Raw genomic sequence first — 21957 nt, 5'->3', positions numbered from 1 at the left:
CATCATAGCCTTGTGGGGCAGGGAGCTGCTGCAGGCACCCAGTCAGTGAAGGCCTTGGAGGATGGGATTCTCCATGCTTAGTGCACCCCACAATACACCATGTCAGGGGTGTGCAACTTGAGAAACACTGCTCTAGACCTAGGGTTTATTTCCTCCGTGTGCCCTATCTCATCCCAGAAGACGAGCAAATGGCTCAGCCTGCCTGAAGGCAGAGACCATGAGCCCCCCTCAGCTCCATAGGAGACAAGATCCATCTCCCAAAGAGTCAGTCCTGACTTAGCTGTGTGAAGGGGTCTGTGGGAGATCCAGATGCTCAGCTGCAAGCCATGCTGTCTGCTGAGTCACTTGGAACCGGCAGCCCGCTGCTGTTTCTGCTGTCATGACAACAGTCTCTGAAATGCTCCCTACCTCTTATATGTGTGGTGGGGAACAGTAATGGCAGATGATAGGCGTGAGGCAAAAGGGAAGATGCACCTCAGAAACACACAGAGGGACTGGAGACCTTTCTGTGGTTAAAGGGTTAATGCTGTGGTTGGAGCTTCTGTAGGGAGGAAGGCAGAAAAGGGTCAGAGCTGAGTCTGAGATGCCTCTGCTCCCCAGCACCACACTGGGACCACTCTTCCCCTCTCCATCCTGTCCACTTGGCCTGTTCCCCACTCATGGAAAGCCTGGGCACGGGGCCACACAGCTGTCAGTCTCACCCAGCCTTGGCTCTGAGGCCCCAAGGAGGTAGGGCAATCCCCAAAGGGCAAGGAGCCAGGACTGGATTTGGGGTACAGCCCAGTGCTCTCCCTGCCTTTTAAGCAAAGGTTATCACCAGGCCAGCTAAACTTAGCAATAGGCACTTCAGCAGGGAGCTGGTGTCAGGTTGCACTGGCCTAGCAGAGAGGCCCAAAGGATCCATCCTTCTGCCCATGTGCTCCCAAACCCTTGCAAGTGCTCAGAAACCACCCTTTCCAACCTCCCTACCCTTTGGAATAAAGAAAGCCTTTTCTCCTCACTTGTGAGAAGAGGCTGTTTTGGCTCAGTGCACAATACCTCCCCTTCCACCTTTCCCCCTTTCTGGTCTCACGCAGAATCCTCGTGGGCAGCCAGGGAAGGAGCGTCCCTGGCCGCAAGGCCAGTCGGCACGTCCCAGGACAGGGAGGGACTTCCGCCCTCACGTCCAGCTCTCTACCCTGAGGCTGCAGTAGGTGAAAGGGGGCAGTGTCTCCTAGCCTGGGCGGTACTACCTTCCGGTTCCAAGGAGGGATACTATAGGAGATCTGGGCCTCCTCCAAGCCAGCTCTCTACGGGGATGGTGTCCTTAGCCAGGGGCCCCAGCAGAGGCCTCAGCTGGTGGACACAGGGAAGTGTTAAGTCTCAATTTTCCGTTCTCCGGGCTGCAGGGCATCCCGATCTGATCTATGGCGTAGGAATCATCCCCTCAGGCCTCCTCCTTTCCCCTACAGCCAGGACTCCGGAAAGCCAGGAGTAAGGGAGAGGGGAAAATGAGGCTGTGAAGGGAGGAGGCAAAGCGCCCCCCAACACACATCTAGGACCGTCTGCTTTTTTTTTTTTTTTGGGCTTGTGTCACTACCGAAGAACAACGAGGAGAAGATCCTCGACTTTTCCACAGCCCTTTCAATAAAAAGGCGAGGGTCGATAGTGCAGCCGTGGGCAGACCCACACTTCTCCATTTCTGTTCTTGCAGCTCCCAAGGTCCTCCCATTTTATTCGAGAAGCAACTTTCAGGTCTCTGGGCCCTGGATGTCCTTGGTGCACACCAGGCCCTCGTCCTTAAGTCCATAGTCTGTTCCCCGAGTCCTACCCTCGGAATCATCTCCGGGTCACCTCCCCAGCGGGCCAATCTCAGCTCCCCTCCCCCCTCTCAGTCCGGAGCCCACACGTTTGGTGCGTGCACATTTCAAAAACGAGGCGGGTCCAAAGAGAGGGGGAGGGCAACGAGGAAAAAAAAAAAAAACCCGAGAGAGGCCCAGCTACTCGCGGCTTTACGGGTGCACGTAGCTCAGGCCTCCGCGCCCTTGAGCTGGGACTGGATGAGCAGGGCGGGAGGCGGGGCTCGCGTCATCAGCTCCCCCACCCCCCCGCAACCTGGTTCCTATAAATACAGACTGCAGCCCTCCCTGGTGCTCTCTGCCCCTCCCTGTTCCAGAGACAGCCGCATCTTTTCGTGCAGTGCCAGGTGAAAAAACGCTGAGTGGGCCGCAGGAGGCCAGGGGCGGACGGAAGTTGAGAAGGGGCAGCGCGCTGGCGGGGTCTAGGGGCGCTGTTGCAAGATCCGCTCCGAGCCGGGGCTCCGCATTGCAGGGGCTGGCGGACGACGTGATGGGGCGCGCGGCGGGAATGGAGGCGGCGAGGGGGGGATGGGGCGCTTCGGGCCACGCTGATCTCACTTTCTTCTCCCGCAGCCTCGTCCCTTGACACGATGGTGAAGGTCGGAGTAAACGGGTGAGTTCTAGGGTGGGGCTCCGGGCCCCGCTCCGTTGCGTATGCAGGTCTGGCTGGCTCCGGAGCTTTGCAGTAGGGTGGGGAGATGGATGGGGTGGCCCAAACACCCAAGGAGACCTCAAGGTCAGCACTCGGACCTGGCGAAGGCTCCGGCCTCGCGCTAGCGGCCCCCAGCTGTTGCGCCTCATCTAACTCCGTCCTTGGCGGGGGATGAACCACCGCCCGGTGTTTTCACTAATAGGAGGACCAACCCCCGCGCGCCCGCTCAGGATCCATTCCCCTAATCCCCTGGCTGGGGCTTCTTTCTTTACTTTCGCGCCCTGAGGAGTCACGTGCCAGAAGGGAGCCCCTCCCCCACCGTCCCCTTCCTCTAGGTCGGTGGCACCGGGGATGTGAGGTGCATGCCTTTGCGCATCATCTCCCAAGGACTTCCCTTAGGTAACTGGCCGCCGCCATGTTGCAATCGGGAAGGAAATGAATGAACCACCGTTAGGAAAGCTTTAGCCTTCCTCCTCCCTAGCTTGTGACTAACCTTCCCACTCCCCCCTCAGCCGGGTGGAGCCTCTATCCTGTAAGCCAGGTGATGCAAGGCTTCCGTGCTCTCAAGAGAGTTCTCCCTAACGAGCCGTCTCATATTATTAACCTTAGAGCAGCCTCGTTCTCCTCAGCCATGATGCATTTTCTAGATTATTTTCTGAGAATCGAAGTGGACTTGACAGAGATCCACTTGTCCCCCTCCCGGCTCCAGAGGTGTGGTAGCAATGGCGTAGTGCCAAGTGGTGGGGGGGGGGCGCGAGAAGCTGAGTCATGGTGGTTCTGAAAAAGAAAATTTCCACCGCGAAATGGCTCCTGTGGTAGCAGCCCCTTCACTCAACACTGACCAAACCCTATAGGCCAAGGCTGTAAAGGTCACTAAGAGGATTGGGTGTCCCTGAGCCTCAGGCTCCTGCCCATCTTCCCATTCCCTCTAGAAACCAGATCTACCCCACTCCACCCTAATCTGCGGTTAAATTTAGCTGTCTGACCTTTCTGTATCTGGGGTCTGAGCTGGGCTCGCCCCTAGAAACATCTGTTGCTCCCACTCTGCTTTTCAGCTAGGAGAGACAGGTGCTTCGCAAATCAGCCCTAGGATTAGGGCTTGGGAAACCCACTGCTTTCTCTGCCTCTCTTTTTAGTAGGAGGGACTTGTAGGAAGCAGGTGGGTTAGCCCTGTCCTTCTGGCCTTTAACCTTTGCCCTTTGAGCTTGGTGATGCTGAGTGCACAAGTTTGACCTGTGGAGGGGGGAGCGGTGTAGCCTGAAGCCCAGCCAGGCTGAAACAAGCTTCCAGGGCATGGGTGGTGCGGGTGATGAGTGCCACATGCCGAGCCAGTGCCCACGCTGGGCACACTTCTTCAGAGACTTGAAATGGGGGAGGTGGTAAGGGGCTGGGCAAGGCTTGGAGCCTGGTCATCTTTTAGGACAGTAGAGGGACCTTCGCCGGATGGCTGGGGTGTAATAGCCCTGGTAGCGGGGGTTGCTCAAGGCAGATAAAATTACACCTCTTGGGACTTTCTGGAGGTGTGGGGGTGGCCTGTATTTGAGTTCTGTGTCTAAGCATTTAGCCAGTTTTATCAAAGGAAATTCTGAACAAGGCTTACATTCTAATACTGTGCTGAGTCTCCATAAATTACCCTTGTGACGTGTGCTAGTGCAGGTTCTCCACACCTATGGGACAGTTGCGTTCTGCCTTCTGCAGAGCATAGGTTGGCCCAGTGCTCACTACAGGCCTATGAATTCTCTGGTCCTAACTCAACCTTTCTTTTTTCCCTCAGATTTGGCCGTATTGGGCGCCTGGTTACCAGGGCTGCCTTCACGTCTGGCAAAGTGGATATTGTTGCCATCAATGACCCCTTCATTGACCTCAACTACATGGTCTACATGTTCCAGTATGACTCTACCCACGGCAAGTTCTGCGGCACGGTCAAGGCTGAGAACGGGAAGCTTGTCATCAACGGGAAGGCCATCACCATCTTCCAGGAGTATGTGTGGGAGGTAGACAGGATGGTTTGAGGAGATAGCTTAGTATGTGATGGCTCTCCCGTCATGAACTTTGTCCTGTTCCCCATCTGTAGGCGAGATCCCGCTAACATCAAATGGGCTGATGCTGGTGCCGAGTATGTTGTGGAGTCCACTGGTGTCTTCACCACCATGGAGAAGGCCGGGGCCCACTTGAAGGGTGGAGCCAAAAGGGTCATCATCTCCGCCCCTTCTGCCGATGCCCCCATGTTTGTGATGGGCGTGAACCAGGAGAAGTATGACAGCTCACTCAAAATTGTCAGCAACGCTTCCTGCACCACCAACTGCTTAGCGCCCCTGGCCAAGGTCATCCATGACAACTTTGGCATTGTGGAAGGACTCATGGTATGTAGACTGGGGACAGGGACAGCTCACAGTATTTCTTAGCCTGCCATGAATGGATCCTCTTTGGGTTGGGGGGGGGTGGGTGCCCTTCACTTAGTGCCTCCATGTTTTCCAGACCACAGTCCATGCCATCACTGCCACCCAGAAGACTGTGGATGGCCCCTCTGGAAAGCTGTGGCGTGATGGCCGTGGGGCTGCCCAGAACATCATCCCTGCATCCACTGGTGCTGCCAAGGCTGTGGGCAAGGTCATCCCAGAGCTCAACGGGAAGCTTACTGGCATGGCCTTCCGTGTTCCCACGCCCAACGTGTCCGTCGTGGATCTGACATGCCGACTGGAGAAACCCGTACGTCTGGGGTGGCTAGGTAGAGTCATCTCCAGCATAATGGTAAGCTTGGAGCCTAATCGTCTTGAATTCTGCCTTTACCAGGCCAAGTATGAAGACATCAAAAAGGTGGTAAAGCAGGCATCCGAGGGCCCACTGAAGGGTATCCTGGGCTACACTGAGGACCAGGTTGTCTCCTGCGACTTCAACAGCGACTCCCACTCTTCCACCTTTGATGCTGGGGCTGGCATTGCCCTCAATGACAACTTTGTAAAGCTCATTTCTTGGTATGTGAGTAGAGGGGTGGGCGGCAAGCTTTTTAAAGTAACTTGGGGTATGGTGCCCCCTGGTGGGCTAGCTCAGAAAAAAAGCCTTTACTAACAGTCCTCAATGTATTCTAGGTATGACAATGAATTTGGCTACAGCAACAGGGTGGTGGACCTCATGGCCTACATGGCCTCCAAGGAGTAAGAAGCCCTGGAGCCCACCCCCCACCCCAGCAAGGACACGAGAGCGAGAGAGAGGCCCTCGGCTGCTGAGGAGTCCCTGTTCCAACTCTGCCCCTGACACTGAGAATCTTCCCCTCACAGTCTCCATCCTAGACCCCAGAATAATGGGAGGGGCCCAGGGAGCCCTACTCTCTTGAATACCATCAATAAAGTTCACTGCACCTACCTTTGTGTTTTGTTCATTTTTGAGACAAGGCTTCCCTGTGTAGCTTTGGCTGTCTTTGTAGGCTAGGCTGGCCTCAGGAGGAAGCTCAGGCAGCTTCCTTTGTGGCAGTCTGGAGGGAAGCTCTAGAGATTAAGAAGGCTCCACCTCCACCCTTTTGTGCATGTATCTTTATTGTCTCTAGAGTCCAGGGCCGCGTTCTAGTCATGTCTCTGATAACCTGAGGGGTTGGACAGTGCTGAGTTTGAGAAAGCTCTATGTGGCCTTTATCTGCAAACAAAGAGTAATTGTACCCAGGCCTCCAGGACAGGCAATGCCCTGTGCAGCCCCCCAGGTGTGGGCCTTTGTAGGTGCTTTGGTTCTGGGGCAGTGACTTGTAACTGGTACCTTACCGTGTTTGTCAGCGATGAAGATATCTGCAGAATGCTTAAAACAGTGACTCAAAATTGCTTGATAAATATCCATTTTCATTACTTTTAAAGATTCCATTCAAACATCAGCCCTGCATAGTCTCCTGAGATTCTGACTTCTCCCTAGGTTAAGACACCTTAACCTGTTGATTTTGCAAAAGCCATTGGAGGCATTCGTCCTCTCAGCTGATCCGCCCTGGAGGTGGCAGCTTCGCCTCTTCCTCTCAGAGGTCATAGAGTCCCCTTTGTGCAGACTTCCCAAAGGAGGGGGCTGCACGGCTGTGAGCACTTGGACAGAAAGCCTGGCACCTTGCCTCCCTGAGGCCTTTCTAGGGAGCAAAGCCCTAGTACATGATGCACAAACCCCAGTTGAATCAGCTTCACACCAGTGCCTGGGCCAGTTAGCACCAGTACCAAACTCCAAGACACCCAAGGAATATAGGCAGGTCCCATAATCGCATTCCTTAACAAAATGGGGAAGGGAGGATCCCAAGTGTTCCGGCAGCATTTCAAAGATGGAGAAGGAGCGAATGGAAAGGCAGGTGTCCCCAGTGTGGTGGGGGTTCTCCAGGAAGGGTGGGGCCAAGCCAGACACCCCAGAACCCTAGGGAGGACAAAGCCCCAGGGCCAGGCTTCATGCAGTGGCCCAAAAGACACTCTGCAGACCTGCACCTCAGTGAGTTTTGGGGAACCAGGCACTGGTCCCTATCTCATGGAGCTATCAGATGAGACATCTCGATCGGAGTCCTCAGTTTCGCGTGGCGGCGGGTCGCTAAGCGGGACCGCAGTGAAAGCAGGAGACTTTCTAGAAAAAAACACCAGATGTCACCTTGGGGCAAGCAGGAAGCTGGTGAGGCTAGCATGCCTTCAGTCTCATAGCCTATCTTGTGGGGTAAAGGGGGGTTCCAGGCAGGAAGTGGGGAGGGAAGAAAGACTTCTATATTGAACTTGATGGCGAATGTCCCCCTCCTATCTTGGAGGCTCTGAGAGGCCGAGAGATGAAACAAGTCTGAAGTCACAGCATGGAGATGCTCCCTGGGCCTGCATGTACTGATTAGGGCCCTGGCTTCTGGTCCAGGTATAACCTGGTATGTATGGAGGGTGAGGGCTGTCTCACTATGTTGCCAAGGCTGACCCCAACCTCCTGGGTACAAGCAATCCTCTCGGCTCCAAAGTAGCTGGGGTGACAAGCAAAAGCCACTAAACCCAAGAAGCATGCACACTACACCCAACTTAATGTAACATGAGGGCTTGGGTGGGGTTTTCCTTTCCTTTGAGACTGGGTCGGCAGGCATTCCTGGCTTGCCTGGAACTCTATACAGAGGTGAGGCTGGTCCCCTGCCTGTTGCTCCTATGCGCTTGAATGACAGGACGTGCACTACCACACCTGGCTTCTGTAGGTCCTTGGATTTTGTTTGTTGTTGCTGTTTGTTTTGTTTGAGACAAGGTTTTGCTGCTGTAGTCCAGGACAGCCTAAAACTCAAGACACACCTCCCACCTTCCAAGTACTAGATTACAGACATGTACGCTCTGCCTGGGTTACAGGTTTGGTTTTTAATCAATGTGTGTGTGTGTGTGTGTGTGTGTGTGTGTGTGTGTGTGTGTGTGTGTGTGTGTGTGTGTGTGTATACATACATACATACATACATAGGGCCTCACACAGGCTAGACAACTACTCTAACCACTGAGCTATATTCCCAAACTGCAAATTTACTCTTACACACAGTCAAACGCATAGATTATGATTCTGACTAGGATAAAAACGTGGCTCTGTATCTCTTCGTTCCCTACCAGGCTTAGGCTGTCAGACACTCAGAGCCTGGCAAGTTTCATCTGGTAGCCAAGGGAGGGAAAGGAAGCTCTCAGTCTGGGCCACACCTCCAGGTGCCTCCAAGGACAGCTTCACATAAAACAGGTGTGACCTGGTCACTCACTGCCCACAGGCCAGCAGGGCCCTGTTGCACCTTTCTTCCTCGGAAGAGTGACGCGGGCCTATTCAGGGCAAGCCCTTACCGGTCTCCTGACTGTGTGATGAGGCGGCGGCAGGTCTCCATCTGCACGTCCAGGCCCCGCTTCATGCTGCACATTTCCATATACTCATGCAGGTGTCGGTTCATGTCATTCTTGGCTGTGGCCAGCTCCAGCTGCAGCAAGGTGGGGTCAGGGAAGAAGGTGCCCAAGGTTAGCAAAGCCAGGGCAGGCAGGCAGGGAGGCATGCAGGTATCAGAGCACCAGCCAGGCCCCTGGGAGCCAAGCGGCCATAGTTAAAAGCTTGGACTTCAAAAGAAACCAAACAGGAGGCAGAACACATCAAGTACACTACAACTGCCTGTCTTCCCTAGGATATGGGTGCGGGGGAGGGTGGGAGGGGGGGGGGGGGGCAGTAATTGGCCCTCATTCTGCGAGGGCTCAGGACAGCTCTCCACACTCAGCCCTTTCCTGGGAATCTCTACCCCTCCTGCCACCCAAGAATCAGTGGGATGCCTGAGGTTTGGTTTTGTTTCATTTCGTTTTGTTGAGACAGGGTTTCTTTCTGTGGCCTTGGCTGTCCTGGACTCACCTTGTAGACCAGGCTGGCCTTGAACTCACACAGACCCGCCTGCCTCTGCCTCCTGAGTGCTGGGATTATAGGCATGCGCCACCATGCCTGGCTACAGGAGTTCTTTTTAAGAGACCAATAAAAGCATGGTAGTGTGAGCATGCCCTTAGACACTCAGGAGGTGAGGCAGGAAGATCAAGAAGTCAAGGCCAGTTTGATATAAACCTAAAATCTAAATAGTAAAATCAGGTCTCAAAGGGGGCGGGGGAGAGGACTCGCCAAATGGCTCGGTGAATAACGCACCACCGCACATGTCTGGCAATCTGAATTTTATACCAGGGACCCACATGGTAGGAGACCCAATTCCAAACTGTTCTCTGACCTCCACACATACACCACGGCATGTGGACACACACACACACACACACACACTATCATCATCATCATCATCACAACAACAGCAGACTTGGAATTGTAAGATGCTTGCCTGGCATGCAACAGAACCATGTTTGACCCCCGGCACCACAGAAGCTGGGCCTGTAACATGTCTGTCATTCTAGCACTAGGGAGGTGCAGGTATAGGTCAGATCAGATCAGAAGTTGAGGGTCAGTCTGGTCTATGGCAAGTTTGAGGCTAAATTGGCTATGAGAGACTCTGTCTCATTAAAAAAAAAGTCTGCAGATGTAGCTCTGTGAAGAGAGCTTCAGTTCCTAGGGCTCCCCAAAGAGAAAGACAGAGAGTATGGGGGGGTGGGGGGGGTGGCAATGTGGGCAGGACAGAGTGGACTTTACTGGCATGAGCAGAAGCAGACTATGGGATGCCTCTTACCCAGGTTTCTCTGGCTCAGCTCACCTTGGTTCTGTATAGTGCACAGGCCTCCCCCACTGACTTGTGAACACAGCGCCTTAAGCAGTGGCCTCGACCCCTTCGCATATCAGACATTTACATCCCAATTAGCAACCAAAGAGTTTTATGGTTGGGAAGTCACCGGGTCATAAGAACCGTTGCTTCAAGGGCAGCCAGGGTCCAGCTCACCTCTCCATCTCTGCCACGGAGCCCTCCCTCAACAGGAGCTAATTCACCATGGAGTATTCCAAAGACTCACTGTAATGGCGGAAGCCCAGCTAGCTGTTTATAGCGTTTCATTTCACTTTGTTTTCTCCCTCAACCCATTCCCCCACATAAGAGAGACTTCCAAACTGAGTGATTACAAGATGTACCCTGATTTCAGAAGCTTCACATGAAAGAAATGGGGGGGGGGTCCTCGACATCAAGAAACGTCCTCTCCCAGAGCTGTCTCTGCAGCTAGGTTTGGAGGCAGAGAAAGTAGGCTGAGGGGGAAAGTATGTAGGGCAAAGACAATCTGCTGCCTCTCTTTGTTTTGGGTACAAAGGCCAGGGGCCAGCCGGGGAGAATCAAGCTGCTGTGGGGCGATGTGCTTGGCTGCCTGAGAGCAGAGTGAAGCCAGAAGACTGGCCGCAAAGCATGAGAAGAGGCAGCAAGGAAGCCACCCGCAACAAATGTGACCTGGACAGAGGGTGGGAATGGGCAGAGGGGAGGAAATGAACCCAGGGGCAGACAAAGAGGGCAGCCAGGACAGTGGCAATCTGGGGCATTGGGTGGACAGCTGGGCTGTAAGCCATCCTGGAGATGGCTTGAAGGGTGCGCTTGTTCCCACAACAGACTGTGCCACCAGTGAGAAAACTATGATCCTGCATCTCAGAGGTCAGCTGCCACCTACACACACACACATACACACAGACACACACACATACACACAGACACACACATACACAGACACACACAGACAAACACACATACACATACACACACATACACACAGACACATACACAGACACACACAACACACACATACACATACACACACATACACACACACACAGAGACACATACACACACAGACACACAAACACACACAAACACTCACACAGAGACACACACATACACACACAGACACACAAACACACACACACAGACACACACATACACACACACACACAGACACACACACACATACACACACACAAACACACACAGACACACACACACACTTCTTCCTCAGGAAGACTGCAGGAGACGAGGGTAGAACCCATTATTCTAGGAGCCAGAAGTGAAGCAAAAACGGACTCTCAGGGCATAAGGCAGTGCAGTCTCTTCTCCGAGTGTCCTTGTCAGCCTAACTTACACACAGAAGGGGAAGACTCACATTCTAGAAGACATCTTCAACAAGTCACCTCCCAATTTCCAGACTAAGTGTGGGAGATCAGAGTGGTAGAGGTGGATGGGAGAGATGGAAGGGTCAGGGCCAAGGACAAAAACCCCCACCCACCACTTAGCCTGCCCGCCAGTATTAGGGCTGACCCACCTCTATCTCTGTTTTTCCCTTCGAGACAGGGTTTCTCTGTGTGCAGCCTTGCCTGTCTTCATTTTGTAGGCCAGGCTAGCCTGCCTCTGCCTCCCAAGTGCTGGGATTAAAGGTGTAATCCACCCCCCCCCCCCAGCTAGCTTACCTCTATCTCAGTAATCCTGAGATCAAAGGTCACAAAAATAGAGGTCCAAAGCACCCAGGCAGACCCCAGGAGCTACCAAAGCTACCAAGTGAGCGTCCTTTGCCTTTTACCTCAAGTCATTCTTCCTGCACAGAACTTAGAAGCAGCCTTTTCTTTTTCTTTTTGTTTTTTTGTTTGTTTGTTTTTTAAATGAGGTTTCTCTGTGTAGCCCTGGCTGTCCTGGAACCAGCTCTGTCCTTGAACTCACAGAGATCCTCCTGCCTCTGCCTCCCAAGTGCTGGGATTAAAGGTGTAAGCCACCACCACACCGACTTTTCTGTGGTACTGGGCTTTATGCACATTAGGCAGGCCAACTGAGGTCCAGCCCCAGCCCAGGATGCTCTTTTCTGTCTCACCAGATCCTGTATACAGTTAGTCATTTGTGGTCTAAAGACGAACCACAGAAGGGAGGCAGGCCCTATCACTGTTCTAAGCCCCCTACCTGGCTGATGGTATAGAAGAAACTGAGCCTTAAGTCTACCATCAAAAAGAGGTGGACACAAGCCAGGGAGGGAAGGCAAGGAGGAGGAAGGAAAGGGGCAGTAGCATGGCCATTTGACGTGTGCTGGGACACTGCAAGCACAGGTAAATAACTTCCAAAGTTTCTTCTCAAAACGCAGAGTGAGCCCCATGGGCACAGAATATACCACAGGGCTTGCAGAGAGGCTGGTGGCAGTCTCCTGCCTCATTCCTACATCAGTGTCCAAGACACGCCCACTTTACACAGCCCCATCCAACCGTCCTCTGACAGAGGCCTCCTTTCCGCAGTCCCCCAGACCTGCCTGCAGCCCAGCAGGACATCCACATCCATCACCATTCATAAAGGACTCCCTAAGGCTCAAAAATGAAAAGGGAGACTCCTCCAGGAGCTCAAGGGCTGAGCCAAGGTGACAGGAGTCCCTCTGAGTGCCACAGCACTGGGGTGTGTCCGGTAATATGGGGTGCACGCTAGGGCATGTCAACATGCAGGATCCTGTCCTAAGTGGCACATGTCTCACTCTGTCTGATTGTCTTAATAACCCTGCCTGCTGGGAGAGATTACATACATCTCCATTTGACAAGTAAAGAGGGCTGGGCATGGTGGCGCATACCTTGCACACGCCTTTAATCCCAGCACTCGGGAGGCAGAGGCAGGCTGATCACTGTGAGTTCGAGGCCAGCCTGGTCTACAAAGTGAGTCCAGGACAGCCAAGGCTACAGAGAAACCCTGTCTCAAAAAACAAAAACAAAAACAAGCAAACAGAAGGGTAAAAATAAACAAACAAACAGACAAGCCCACAATTAGCTAGCATGGTAGGAAACATCTGGAACCCCAGCAGGCTGAGGCAAGAGGAGTGCCTCAAAACTGAGGCCAGCCTGGCTTCATAGAAAAACCCTGTGTTGGGGCTTTGAGAATCGGCTCAGTCTTTAAGAATATTCTCTGCTCTTGCAGAGGATCCAGATTTGTTTCCCAGCACCCAGGTCAGGTTCATAGTCACCGATGGCCTCCAGGACATGCACCCATGAAATATTTAGACACAGAAAGAAAAAAAATGAGAGGGACTGGAGAGTTGTCTCAGAGGTTAAGAGCACTGACTGCTCTTCCAGAGGTCCTGAGTTCAATTCTCAGCACCCATATGGTGGCTCACAACCATCTATAATGTGATCTGGTGCCCTCTTCTGGCCTGCAGGTGCACATGCAGGCAGAGCACTGTATACATAATAATAAATAAATAAATGTCTAAAAAAGGAAAAAAGGAGCCAGGCCTGGTGTTGCATGCCTTTAATCCCAGCACTGCCAAGGCAGAAGCAGTTGGATCTCTGAATTCTAGGCCGGCCTGGTCTATACAGCAAATTCTAGGGCAGCCAGGACTACAAAGAAAGCCTGCCTCAAAAGAAAGAAAGGAAGAAACAAACAAACGAAAAGATCAAAGGGTCAGCAGGTTAAGGCATGTGAGCTACAAAGCCCAAAAGAGCTAAATTCAATCCCTGGTACCCACATGATAAAAGGAGAGAACTCACTCCCACAAGTTATCCTCTGACCTCCACACACATACCATGTCATGCACATGCTCCCTCCAACACACACACACACACACACACACACACACACACACACACACACACACACACACACACACGTAAAATAAATAAAATAAAAAGAAGGCTGGAGAGATGGCTCAGAGGTTAAGAGCACAGGCTGCTCTTCCAAAAGTCCTAAGTTCAATTCCCAGCAACCACATAGTGGCTCATAGCCATCTATAATGTGATCTGATGCCCTCTTCTGGCCTGCAGGTGTACATGCAGATAGAGCGTATATATATATATACACGCTAAATAAAATAAAAAGAGATAAACAAAAGAAGACAAAAGACTTGTTCCAAGTAGTAACAGAGCCAAGATTTGAACCTACATCTACCTGCCTCCAGACCTTGAGGTCTCAAGGACCTGCAAGAACTACCACAACCGAGGGGAGTCACTCCTTCTGTCAACAGATGGACGCTCCTGGTATTGGGGTCCGGCAAGGAGGAAGCCAGCAGCAGAGCTGGGAAGCCATCCCCCACTGCCCACACCCTTACCTCTATCTGGTCAATGGTCTCCTGGTACTCCTTCTCCCGCGTTTTGAACAGGGACTCCGTATCTTTAATGACTTTCTCCAGACTGTCCTCCTGCTGCTGGGGAAAGGGAAGCGAGGGGCGACCAAGCAGGGAGGGTCAGGACAGGGGCATTCCATGGGCCAAGGCGGGAAGAGAGAGAAAGTCTGGTTAGAGGGACCGGAAGAGAGAGAAGGAACGCAAACAGAAATGCGGAGAAGCCAGGGCAACAGGAAAGCCACACTGGGGACAGAGCATGAGAAGGGGAGGCAGGGGACAGAGGCAGAGCCTGAGGGGCCTAAGGCCAGGACGGGAGGTTACCTCTCCCTGGGCCTCTGCGGCTGCCATGGCATAGCCTGAGAAATCCTCCCAAAGTAGCAAGGTCTCCTCAGTCTCCTCCCAAGTCAGGCTGTCACAGTCGTCCTCAAAATCATACTCCCTCCTAGAGACAGGGAGCCCATGTGTCAAGGGGGCTGGGGCCTGAGCGGGCAAAGGGCGCTATGGGAGCTCCGGCCTCGGAGGAACTAGGGTGCAACTAGTGAGGTCAGCTGGGGTGAACCTGCGGGCTGGCCTCAGGGGGATGGGGGTGTCAAGGGTGCATCTGGTGAGGGCAGCTAGCCTCAGGGGCCTGGGGGGGAATGGTCTGGGGGCACATCTGGCATCTGATGAAGGCAGCTGGGAGGGACCTGCGGCTGGCCTCAGAGGCCTGGGGTGGAGGTAGAGGGTCTGGGGCACATCTGGCATCTGGTAAGGGCAGCTGGGAGGGACCTGCAGGACTCACAGCTGGCTGAGCATGCGCTGCATCTCCTCGTTGATGCTGAGGGCTGTGGTCTCCTCCTCGTCACCCTCAGGCTGGCGGGGCCCATCACTCTCCGACAGGGAGGTGTCCTCCTCCACAGCAGCCTTGCGCTCCCGCTTCCGCCCCCCCATGGACGGGACCTTAATGGGAGACAAGTGTAGAGACTACAGAGGCGAGGCCGGGTGCATGAGGCGAGGGCGGGCAGGGAGACTACAGGGTGGAGCGGGGCCAGCAGGAAGGGCGGGGCAGACAGAGAAGAGACAGTTACATGACAGGAACAGAAACAGGGAGTCACTTAGACGCGGGAAGACACACACACAGAGAGGGCAGGACTGCAGATGACGAAGAATAAAGGAGAAACAGAAAACAGAGCAGTAAGGTAAGGAGAGAAATGGCTTGCGTGACCACTCTAAGATGTGTTTAATGGGAGGTGGAGAGGTGGCTCAGAAGTTAAGAGTGCTGGATGCTCTTCCAGAGAAGCCAGGTTCAATTCCCAGCAGCCACATGGCGGCTCAGGGCCCTCCAAAACTCCAGTTCCAAGGGAATCCAATGCCCTCTTCTGGCACTCTCAGGCACTAGGCACTCATGTGGTGCGCAGACAATATGGAGGCAGATATCCATACACATAAAATAAATCTTTAGGAAAAGAAAACAGTGTGTTTAATGGCTCTGCGGGGACGGGGTTTGGTTTGGTTTTGAAGTCTTTCTTGGGAAAATGTTCAACTGAACGCAGTTCTAGGCTGCGGGGAAGGCGAGAGGGCTCTGTTTAGTACGGACAGCTTGAATCACATCCAGATCTGGAAGGCCAGTGGGAGAAGGAAAAGGAAGACAAATCAAAGAGGAAGAGCAAGGAAACCAGAAAAGGGGGGGAAGACATCTGTGCTGAAGAGAAGAGCCCAGTGCTTCAGAACTGAGGGTGGGGTGGCTTAGAGATGGGGACCAGGACAATAAGCTGCGTGGAGGCCACACTAACCAGCTTCTTCTATGGAGAAAGCCAAGAGAAAAGATGAGAGGGACAGAGAGGAGAGAGAGGCAGACAGAGGAGGGGGGGAGGGGGAGATGGAGTTAGAGATGGCTTCCGAAACCTCTCTCCTCAGGCTGTTCCTTGCCTCCCAGCCTAGTCCCACCGAGGGTCCCAGGGGGACAAGATGTGTGCCAGGATGAAGGGGCGGGCGGCAGGGCCTGAGCTCTAGGCCAGCCATGAGAGAAGCTTCTCCACCCTGCACAGGCCCTGGGAGCTGCGGACAGCAGGCCTCTCACCTGGAGCATCTGGATCATGTCCTCACAGTTGCGCTGCTGAGCCAAGTCACACAGCTTGGCGGTGATGTCAATGCGACGGCAGATGTCCATGTCGACCTTCATGGCCTTTTCCTGGATCTTGGTGTCCAGCTCCGTCAGATTCTGTGCCAGGAACACCGGGAAGAGTGAGGAGACCCCCAGGAGCCCGGCTGGGACTGATAAAGCCTCAGCAAGACCCTCATCCTTTCAATCCACTGCTGTCACCTCCTCTGCAAAGTCCCTGACCTGCTAGATGAACATCCCCTTTCGCAGGGCCCCATACTGCCACACCGTGACATCTACCGGGCGGCTCATGGGACTAGACCGCAGCCAGCACAGACTTGGGAGGACTCGGCCTAGGCTGGGACGAGTGGGACCTCCCTTGAACCAACAATAGTTTTTTATTTTATTTTTCGAGACAGGGTTTCTCTGTGTAGCCTCTGTCCTGGACTCGCTTTGTAGACCAGGCTGGCCTCGAATTCACAGATCCGCCTGCCTCTGCCTTCCCCACTGATGAGATTAAAGGTGTGTGCAACCAGGCTCAGCTTTTAAGTCCCTGGAGATGAAAGACACCAGTGGGCATGAAAGCTGGGTGGTGGTGGCACACAATTTTAATCCCAGCAGAGGCAGGGGATTGCAGAGTTTGAGGCTATCCTGGTCTACAAAACAAGTTCCAGGACAACCAGAGTTTGTTATACAGAGAAACTGTCTCCAAAACATGAGAGAGAGAGAGAGAGAGAGGTGTGTGTGAGTGAATGTGTGTGTGTGCGCGTGTGCGCGTGCTGTCTAACTGTTGAGGACAAAGCACCAGCCAGGGCCATTATCCTCTTCAGGGCAACCCTGAGATGGCCCTTCTGTTTCTTTTCCATACCAGAAATGAGGCGAAGGTGGAGAGGAGATATGGTGGGGAAGGGACAGGTTTAAGGCCAAGGAGCCAGCAAGCAGCAGGGTTCACGAATGAGCCCAGCAGCTGGCTCCAGAGTTGTGCACATTTTTTGAACATAGTTGATGCTGGACTTGAACTCCTCATCATCTTTCCCATCATCCTCCCTCCACCCCTGGGTGCTGGGATTACAGGTGTGAGCCCCAGAGAGCGCAGGGCTGTGCAATCACTGACGGCTTGGCTTACCAACCTCCTGCCATGGCGACGCCCCACACCCTGCCTCTACGACAGGGCAGCGGCTTCTCTGTCTACTCAATAAAGACAGTGGCCAAGAGTAAGACCCTGGGAGGGTGGAAAGGTGAGGGCAGGGGTGGCACATGGGACACTGAAGGGCCAGGGGCAAGAGAGCCCCTGAGGATCCCCGAGAGAGCCAAGTGGGAAGGCTGGACTCACATTGCTCATGAGGCCCTTGAAGACCACCAGCTCAGCTTTCAGCTGCTCGACCTCCATGGCGAGTTCCTCTTGGCAAGCATTAGCCTCTTGCGCCTCCTACAGCCAGGAGGGAAGGGGACGGGATGTCCATGTGGGAACAGGTATGGGGAGGGACAGGGAGCGGGCCCAGGGGTGCTACATGGGAGCAGGGCCAGTGGGGTGGCCACCCTCACCTCCTGGAGCTCGTTCACTCGCTCTTGTAGCTGTGTCCGCACTGTGTACTCTTCTTCCCACCTGACAGACATTGGGAAGGGGAAGAGAACACAGCCTAGAGTCCCCGATGCCACGCAACTCTCCTATCCCTCCCTCGTAGGCCCAGGCTGCAGGCTCCCTGGATGAGAATTTAGGACAAGAATGTAAGGGCAGCCAGCCAGTGGGCAGCTGCAGCTGTTGTTGGGTGGCTCCACGCTTCCTGGCAAGGGCTGAGCTCGCCAACTGCCTGCCCAGAACCTCCGGACCATGTACCAGGAACTATATTTAAGAACAGCTGCCACCACTTTGGCCCTCTGCGGTACCTATCCCCACGTGGGCCCAGTTCCGCCAGCTGTCTGGCTGGATTCACCCCCTCCCCTCACCCCCTTCCCTCACCAGTCCACCAGGTCCCCCGCAACAACCCAGTCTCCCACCTTCAGTGGCACAGATCCGGTCTCCCGCTCCTGCCCGCACAGAACAGAGCTTGTTAGTGGGCTGCCCTGCCTCCTGGGTACCATTTAAAGCTGTGAAATTATCTGCAGGACATAGGCCAGATCAAGAGCTGCTCAGCAGCCTTGTTGGGGACAAAGTCCTTCCCCACCCAGCCCCTTGAAGTGAGCTATAAGAAGGTCACAGCACTGGTGTGATGTCCCCGCCCCCCCCACCCCCAACGGTGTGAAAGAAGTGGCCATCAGGGTAATCACACCCAAGAGAAAGAGAATCAGAGCATGAGTGAGAAAGCACGTCTACGCAGCAGATAGCATCATCTCTCACCCCCGAGGTCAAACCAAAGATCGCCAGGAGGTTGGAAGACACACCTGCCCTAGGGCAGGGTCTGTAGGGCCTTTCCCAGGGCTAGGTGCACATCCTGTCCTGTCTTAGAGATGGGAGGGAGGGGTGCTGCTTGGCCCTGTAGGTTCAGAACCAGAGGTTGGCTGAACCTGCAGCCAGACTCAAAGCCTGTGCGCATGAGCTCATCACTTCCGGCTGTATCCTGCAGAGGCTTCTTCTGGCCTCAGAAAGGCGGGCAAGGGCGCTGAAGGAGAAGGTTCAAAATGAGACCAGTGGGAAGGGGGCAGCAGAGGCCAGCCTCCGCAGTCAGGACTACGGTCTTTGTGCCCCTTCCCTCCCCTGCCTGGCACTGTCTCCGGTTCCATGTTTCTTTGCTCGCCCATCTTCTGCACTCATAGCCGCACTGCAGTGTTCCTAATAATAACTCCCCCCGCTGCCCCTCCCTGCTGGCTGCGGGAGGAGGCAGCCTAGCCACCACCCAGCAGCTGACCAGGCAGCCCAGCGCTTGGCCTCCCTCACCCACTACCCCCTTCCCTGACAAGCCTCCACTCCCCCAGATCTGCTTCTTCTTCTTCTGTTCTGGCTGTGGCAGCTCTGATAGCCTCAAGCAGCATACTTTCTTAGATGAGGCCTTTGTCTTTGCTGGGCCTTGTTCCTTCACCTACAGCTATGGGATGTGGCATCCTGTGACCCTCTAGAGGAAACACCCAGGACGGACAAGAGGTTACAACCCTGGCTAAGGTGCATCAGGGAAGGCCAGAAGGCCTACTTGATAATAAACTCAATAAATCCAAGCCAGATGATGACCAACAAGATAGATTATAGAGGGTAAAGAGTCTGACAACATGAGGATTCTATTTACTCTCCACCCAGACACATAAATGGGTGAGGTATGGCCTCCATTCAAATCTCACCTTTTTCTTTCTTTCTTTCTTTCTTTTTTGCAAGGTTCCCATAACTTGGGTAGAATTTGGGCAATGTTTGTATATCCTGCATTTACCAGTAGCCTCTCCTGCAAATAAATCCTATCTTTGCGTTGAAGAGAAATAGCAGGGGCCACTGAGCCCCAAGGAAAAGGTCACACAGGCAAAGGAGCTGAAAACAGGACCGGGGGGTGGGGGAATGGGGCGCTTTGCTCCTCCTACCTAGTTTAGTGCTCAAGCTCCCCGAGCCATCCAGGCTAAAGATGGGGAGCACAGTGTAGCTATAATGAGCCCAGTAGGAAGGCAGGGGCTCCGGGGTGGAACAGTGTCATACAGCTTGCAATTCTAGGTACCCACTGGGCCCTCTGTGCAGCAGCATGCTGCAGAGCACTGAGCTAATCCTCCGTCCCCAAGGAGTAACTCTTTGCTGGCCTGGACAGCTGCACCAAGGACAAATACTCTCTGTTTGAAAAGACGCCTTGGAGAGGAGCAGCTGTTCCGTGATTATGGCAGAACACTAGAACTGCCAGTGTTCCATTGATTGTGTGCAGCCCTACAGGGGCAGAGGCAGGTGCAGGCAGGTTCTGGGCGGTACCTACATGCTGGGGTAACTAAACGCCCAAAGACAATTAGAACACGGGCCACAGTCATAGAACCCAGTGTGAGGGCTGAACTTCAGAAAGCCTGGGGGAATGCTAACAGGTTGCCAATCCCTGAAGGTCACCGCAGACCCAGCAGTGTGTTCCCACCGTCTCCGGCTGGTCTTCACACACACCTAACCGGATAGCAATCCCTGCCACCTCGGCCTGCACAGACTGTCCAGCCTGTCCTCAAAAGGGTCACATTAGATAGGAAACAGGAGTCCCCAAGCCTAGGCCTTCCCTTGACTGCCACCTACTTCCTCCTCAACGCAGCCTGGTCAGCCTTCAGAGAACCTGCTCTGCCTATGGGCCTGTCCTGTTTCCTGGTTACCAGCTGCCCAGTGAATCCTCCAGGGATATAGCCAGCACTACCCATGTCACATCCTTTCCTCTTAACTCCTGTGCCAACCTGCTGGGGGCAGGGCTCCTCTCAGAAAGCCAAACCTTCACCCACAGAATACTCTAGGCCGGCCCTCGGCTGCTCAATTACTGTAGGGTGTGCCCACATTCCTAACTTTTTTTACTTGGTCCTAACGCTGGCTCTCTCCTCCCCACCTGCCCTATGACAACCACCTCTTCTCCTTGTTCTAAGAGTACTTTTTCTTTCTCTCTTTTCCTGTTTGTTTGACTGTTCCAAGCAACGCCTTAAGGTTCTGGAGCCCTTGAGTCTCTCGTATGGAGCCAAGCTGAGACCCGGCTTCTGTGTGTGGGCAAGCCTTAAAGGAAACCTTGGGCAGGTGTAGTCTATCCCCCGATTTGACTTAATTTACCTCCAAAAGTAAAGCCACATCCTTTACCTCATGTGTGTGGAGTTTATATTCTGAAATTGCCCTAAGGTCTGGGACTGGCCAGACAATCAAGACCCACAGAAGTAGTGCTCTCTCGGGCTATGTGTCCCTTCCATACCACACAACACCCCACAGTTAGCAGAGTCATGCAAACACTGCAAGCCTACTACGTAAGACAGGGAGTCATGCCAGGAGAGAAGTATGAATTCCCAGTGTTCTAGAATGCATCTCGTCACTCGTCTGATTTGAGAGCTGTCTGTGGATTCTGGGGGGCCCTGCGTCCAAATCCCTTCCATTACCCTTCTGTCCCCTTACCTCTCCGGTCTGGGTACCCCGCACGAACCCCCTGCCCCGCTCTGTCTGTGTGCGGCATGTCTTGAACCCTGTCCCTACCTTCGCTTGTATTCGTCCCGCTCCCGTTTCACTTTGGCCAGCACGTTGTACAGGGCACGGATCTCAGGGGTGATGGTGTCGATCTGGACGCCCACCCCGTCAGGGTGTACCCACGACAGGCCAGGCCCTTGCACCAGCGTGGGTTCCAGTCCCGGTCCAAGGCGGCGGGCGTGTGAGAAGGACCAGATAGTGCCGGGCATGAAGCGGGTCGACGAGGAGAAGGCAGTGGAGGTGGACGTGGAGGCGGAGGCGGAGGATGAGGAGTGGCAGGTCGCAGAGGATGCGAGGGGTCCGGCTGGCGAGCGGGCGGGAGAGCCCAGCACCCGCGCTGAAGGGGGGCACACGGCGGACGGCCGGGCGCTCAGGGGCAGCCCCAGGGGCCGGATCGGGCTGATGAAGCCGGTCTGTACCGCCTGGTCACGGCGGGCCAGGCCCCGCCTGCCCTGCTTACCCTCCTCCAGAGCCTGCTGCAGCTGTTTCTCCAGCAGCCGATTCCGGCGCTCTAGCTCGTGCACCTTGGCTAGGAAGCAGCGAAACCGGAGGTTCAGGGTCTTGAGCACGTTGATGTTGGAGCCCAGGTCATTGCGGAGAGCCATGGCTGCAGGGGGCGCCGGACCAGGCCCGGGAGGCGAATAGGCGGAGGGGCCGGCTGAGGCAAGTGGAGCCGGGGGCAGGTCCCCTCCCCCGGCAAAATGGTCACCTCCCAGAGGGTCCCCCAGCGGCCCGGCCAAGCCCTGCTGCTCCTGCTGGAGGAGGAAGAGGTTGGGACCAAATAACGGATTCATGGCTGCGCCTTCTGCTGGGAGATGGAGACCAGCGCAGAAGAGGAGGGC

General features: G+C 54.3%; 2 protein-coding genes across 4 annotated transcripts; one reads left to right on the top strand and one right to left on the bottom strand.

Moving 5' to 3' along the window:
- The first annotated feature begins 2085 nt into the window (after window positions 1–2085).
- Gapdh (glyceraldehyde-3-phosphate dehydrogenase) lies at window positions 2086–5853 on the top strand. The gene is made up of 7 exons (XM_051155386.1): window positions 2086–2185; window positions 2412–2451; window positions 4265–4471; window positions 4565–4853; window positions 4969–5199; window positions 5284–5465; window positions 5580–5853. The coding sequence occupies exons 2-7, from the start codon at window positions 2429–2431 to the stop codon at window positions 5647–5649; spliced, it is 1002 nt and encodes a 333-aa protein (XP_051011343.1). The 5' UTR covers window positions 2086–2185; window positions 2412–2428; the 3' UTR covers window positions 5650–5853.
- Window positions 5854–6952: 1099 nt separating this feature from the next.
- Iffo1 (intermediate filament family orphan 1) lies at window positions 6953–21957 on the bottom strand. Of its 3 annotated transcripts, none has more exons than XM_051155383.1 (9): window positions 21125–21951; window positions 17569–17629; window positions 17357–17452; window positions 16003–16143; window positions 14725–14882; window positions 14265–14385; window positions 13929–14024; window positions 8274–8404; window positions 6953–7065 (listed from the first exon to the last, which is right to left on the bottom strand). In XM_051155383.1, exons 1-9 carry the CDS (start codon window positions 21907–21909, stop codon window positions 6966–6968), a joined length of 1689 nt encoding a protein of 562 aa, XP_051011340.1. In that variant the 5' UTR covers window positions 21910–21951; the 3' UTR covers window positions 6953–6965. The 3 variants fall into 3 exon arrangements, with proteins under 3 accessions (XP_051011340.1, XP_051011341.1, XP_051011342.1); XM_051155384.1 differs by having other exon boundaries at window positions 6963–7065; window positions 13929–14021; window positions 21125–21952; XM_051155385.1 differs by lacking the exons at window positions 14265–14385; window positions 14725–14882 and having other exon boundaries at window positions 6963–7065; window positions 13929–14021; window positions 21125–21957.

The sequence above is a fragment of the Acomys russatus genome, chromosome 13 (assembly GCF_903995435.1).
Source record: "Acomys russatus chromosome 13, mAcoRus1.1, whole genome shotgun sequence".
In the NCBI taxonomy this organism is placed as follows: domain Eukaryota; kingdom Metazoa; phylum Chordata; class Mammalia; order Rodentia; family Muridae; genus Acomys; species Acomys russatus.
This window is presented reverse-complemented; position numbering and strand designations above follow the sequence as displayed.

What these genes read in the sequence shown, in the direction of transcription:
- Iffo1 (XM_051155383.1), bottom strand. Translation starts at nt 21,909, where the DNA reads ATGAATCCGTTATTTGGTCCCAACCTCTTCCTCCTCCAGCAGGAGCAG. An exon ending in AGACCATTGACCAGATAGAG is followed by an intron (nt 8,405 to 13,928) that starts GTAAGGGTGTGG and finishes ACCTTGCTGCAG; the next exon opens with CTGGAGCTGGCCACAGCCAA. An exon ending in ATCACACAGTCAGGAGACCG is followed by an intron (nt 7,066 to 8,273) that starts GTAAGGGCTTGC and finishes GTTTTTTTCTAG; the next exon opens with AAAGTCTCCTGCTTTCACTG.
- Gapdh (XM_051155386.1), top strand. Translation starts at nt 2,429, where the DNA reads ATGGTGAAGGTCGGAGTAAACGG. An exon ending in CATGCCGACTGGAGAAACCC is followed by an intron (nt 5,200 to 5,283) that starts GTACGTCTGGGG and finishes TGCCTTTACCAG; the next exon opens with GCCAAGTATGAAGACATCAA. An exon ending in TTTGTAAAGCTCATTTCTTG is followed by an intron (nt 5,466 to 5,579) that starts GTATGTGAGTAG and finishes AATGTATTCTAG; the next exon opens with GTATGACAATGAATTTGGCT.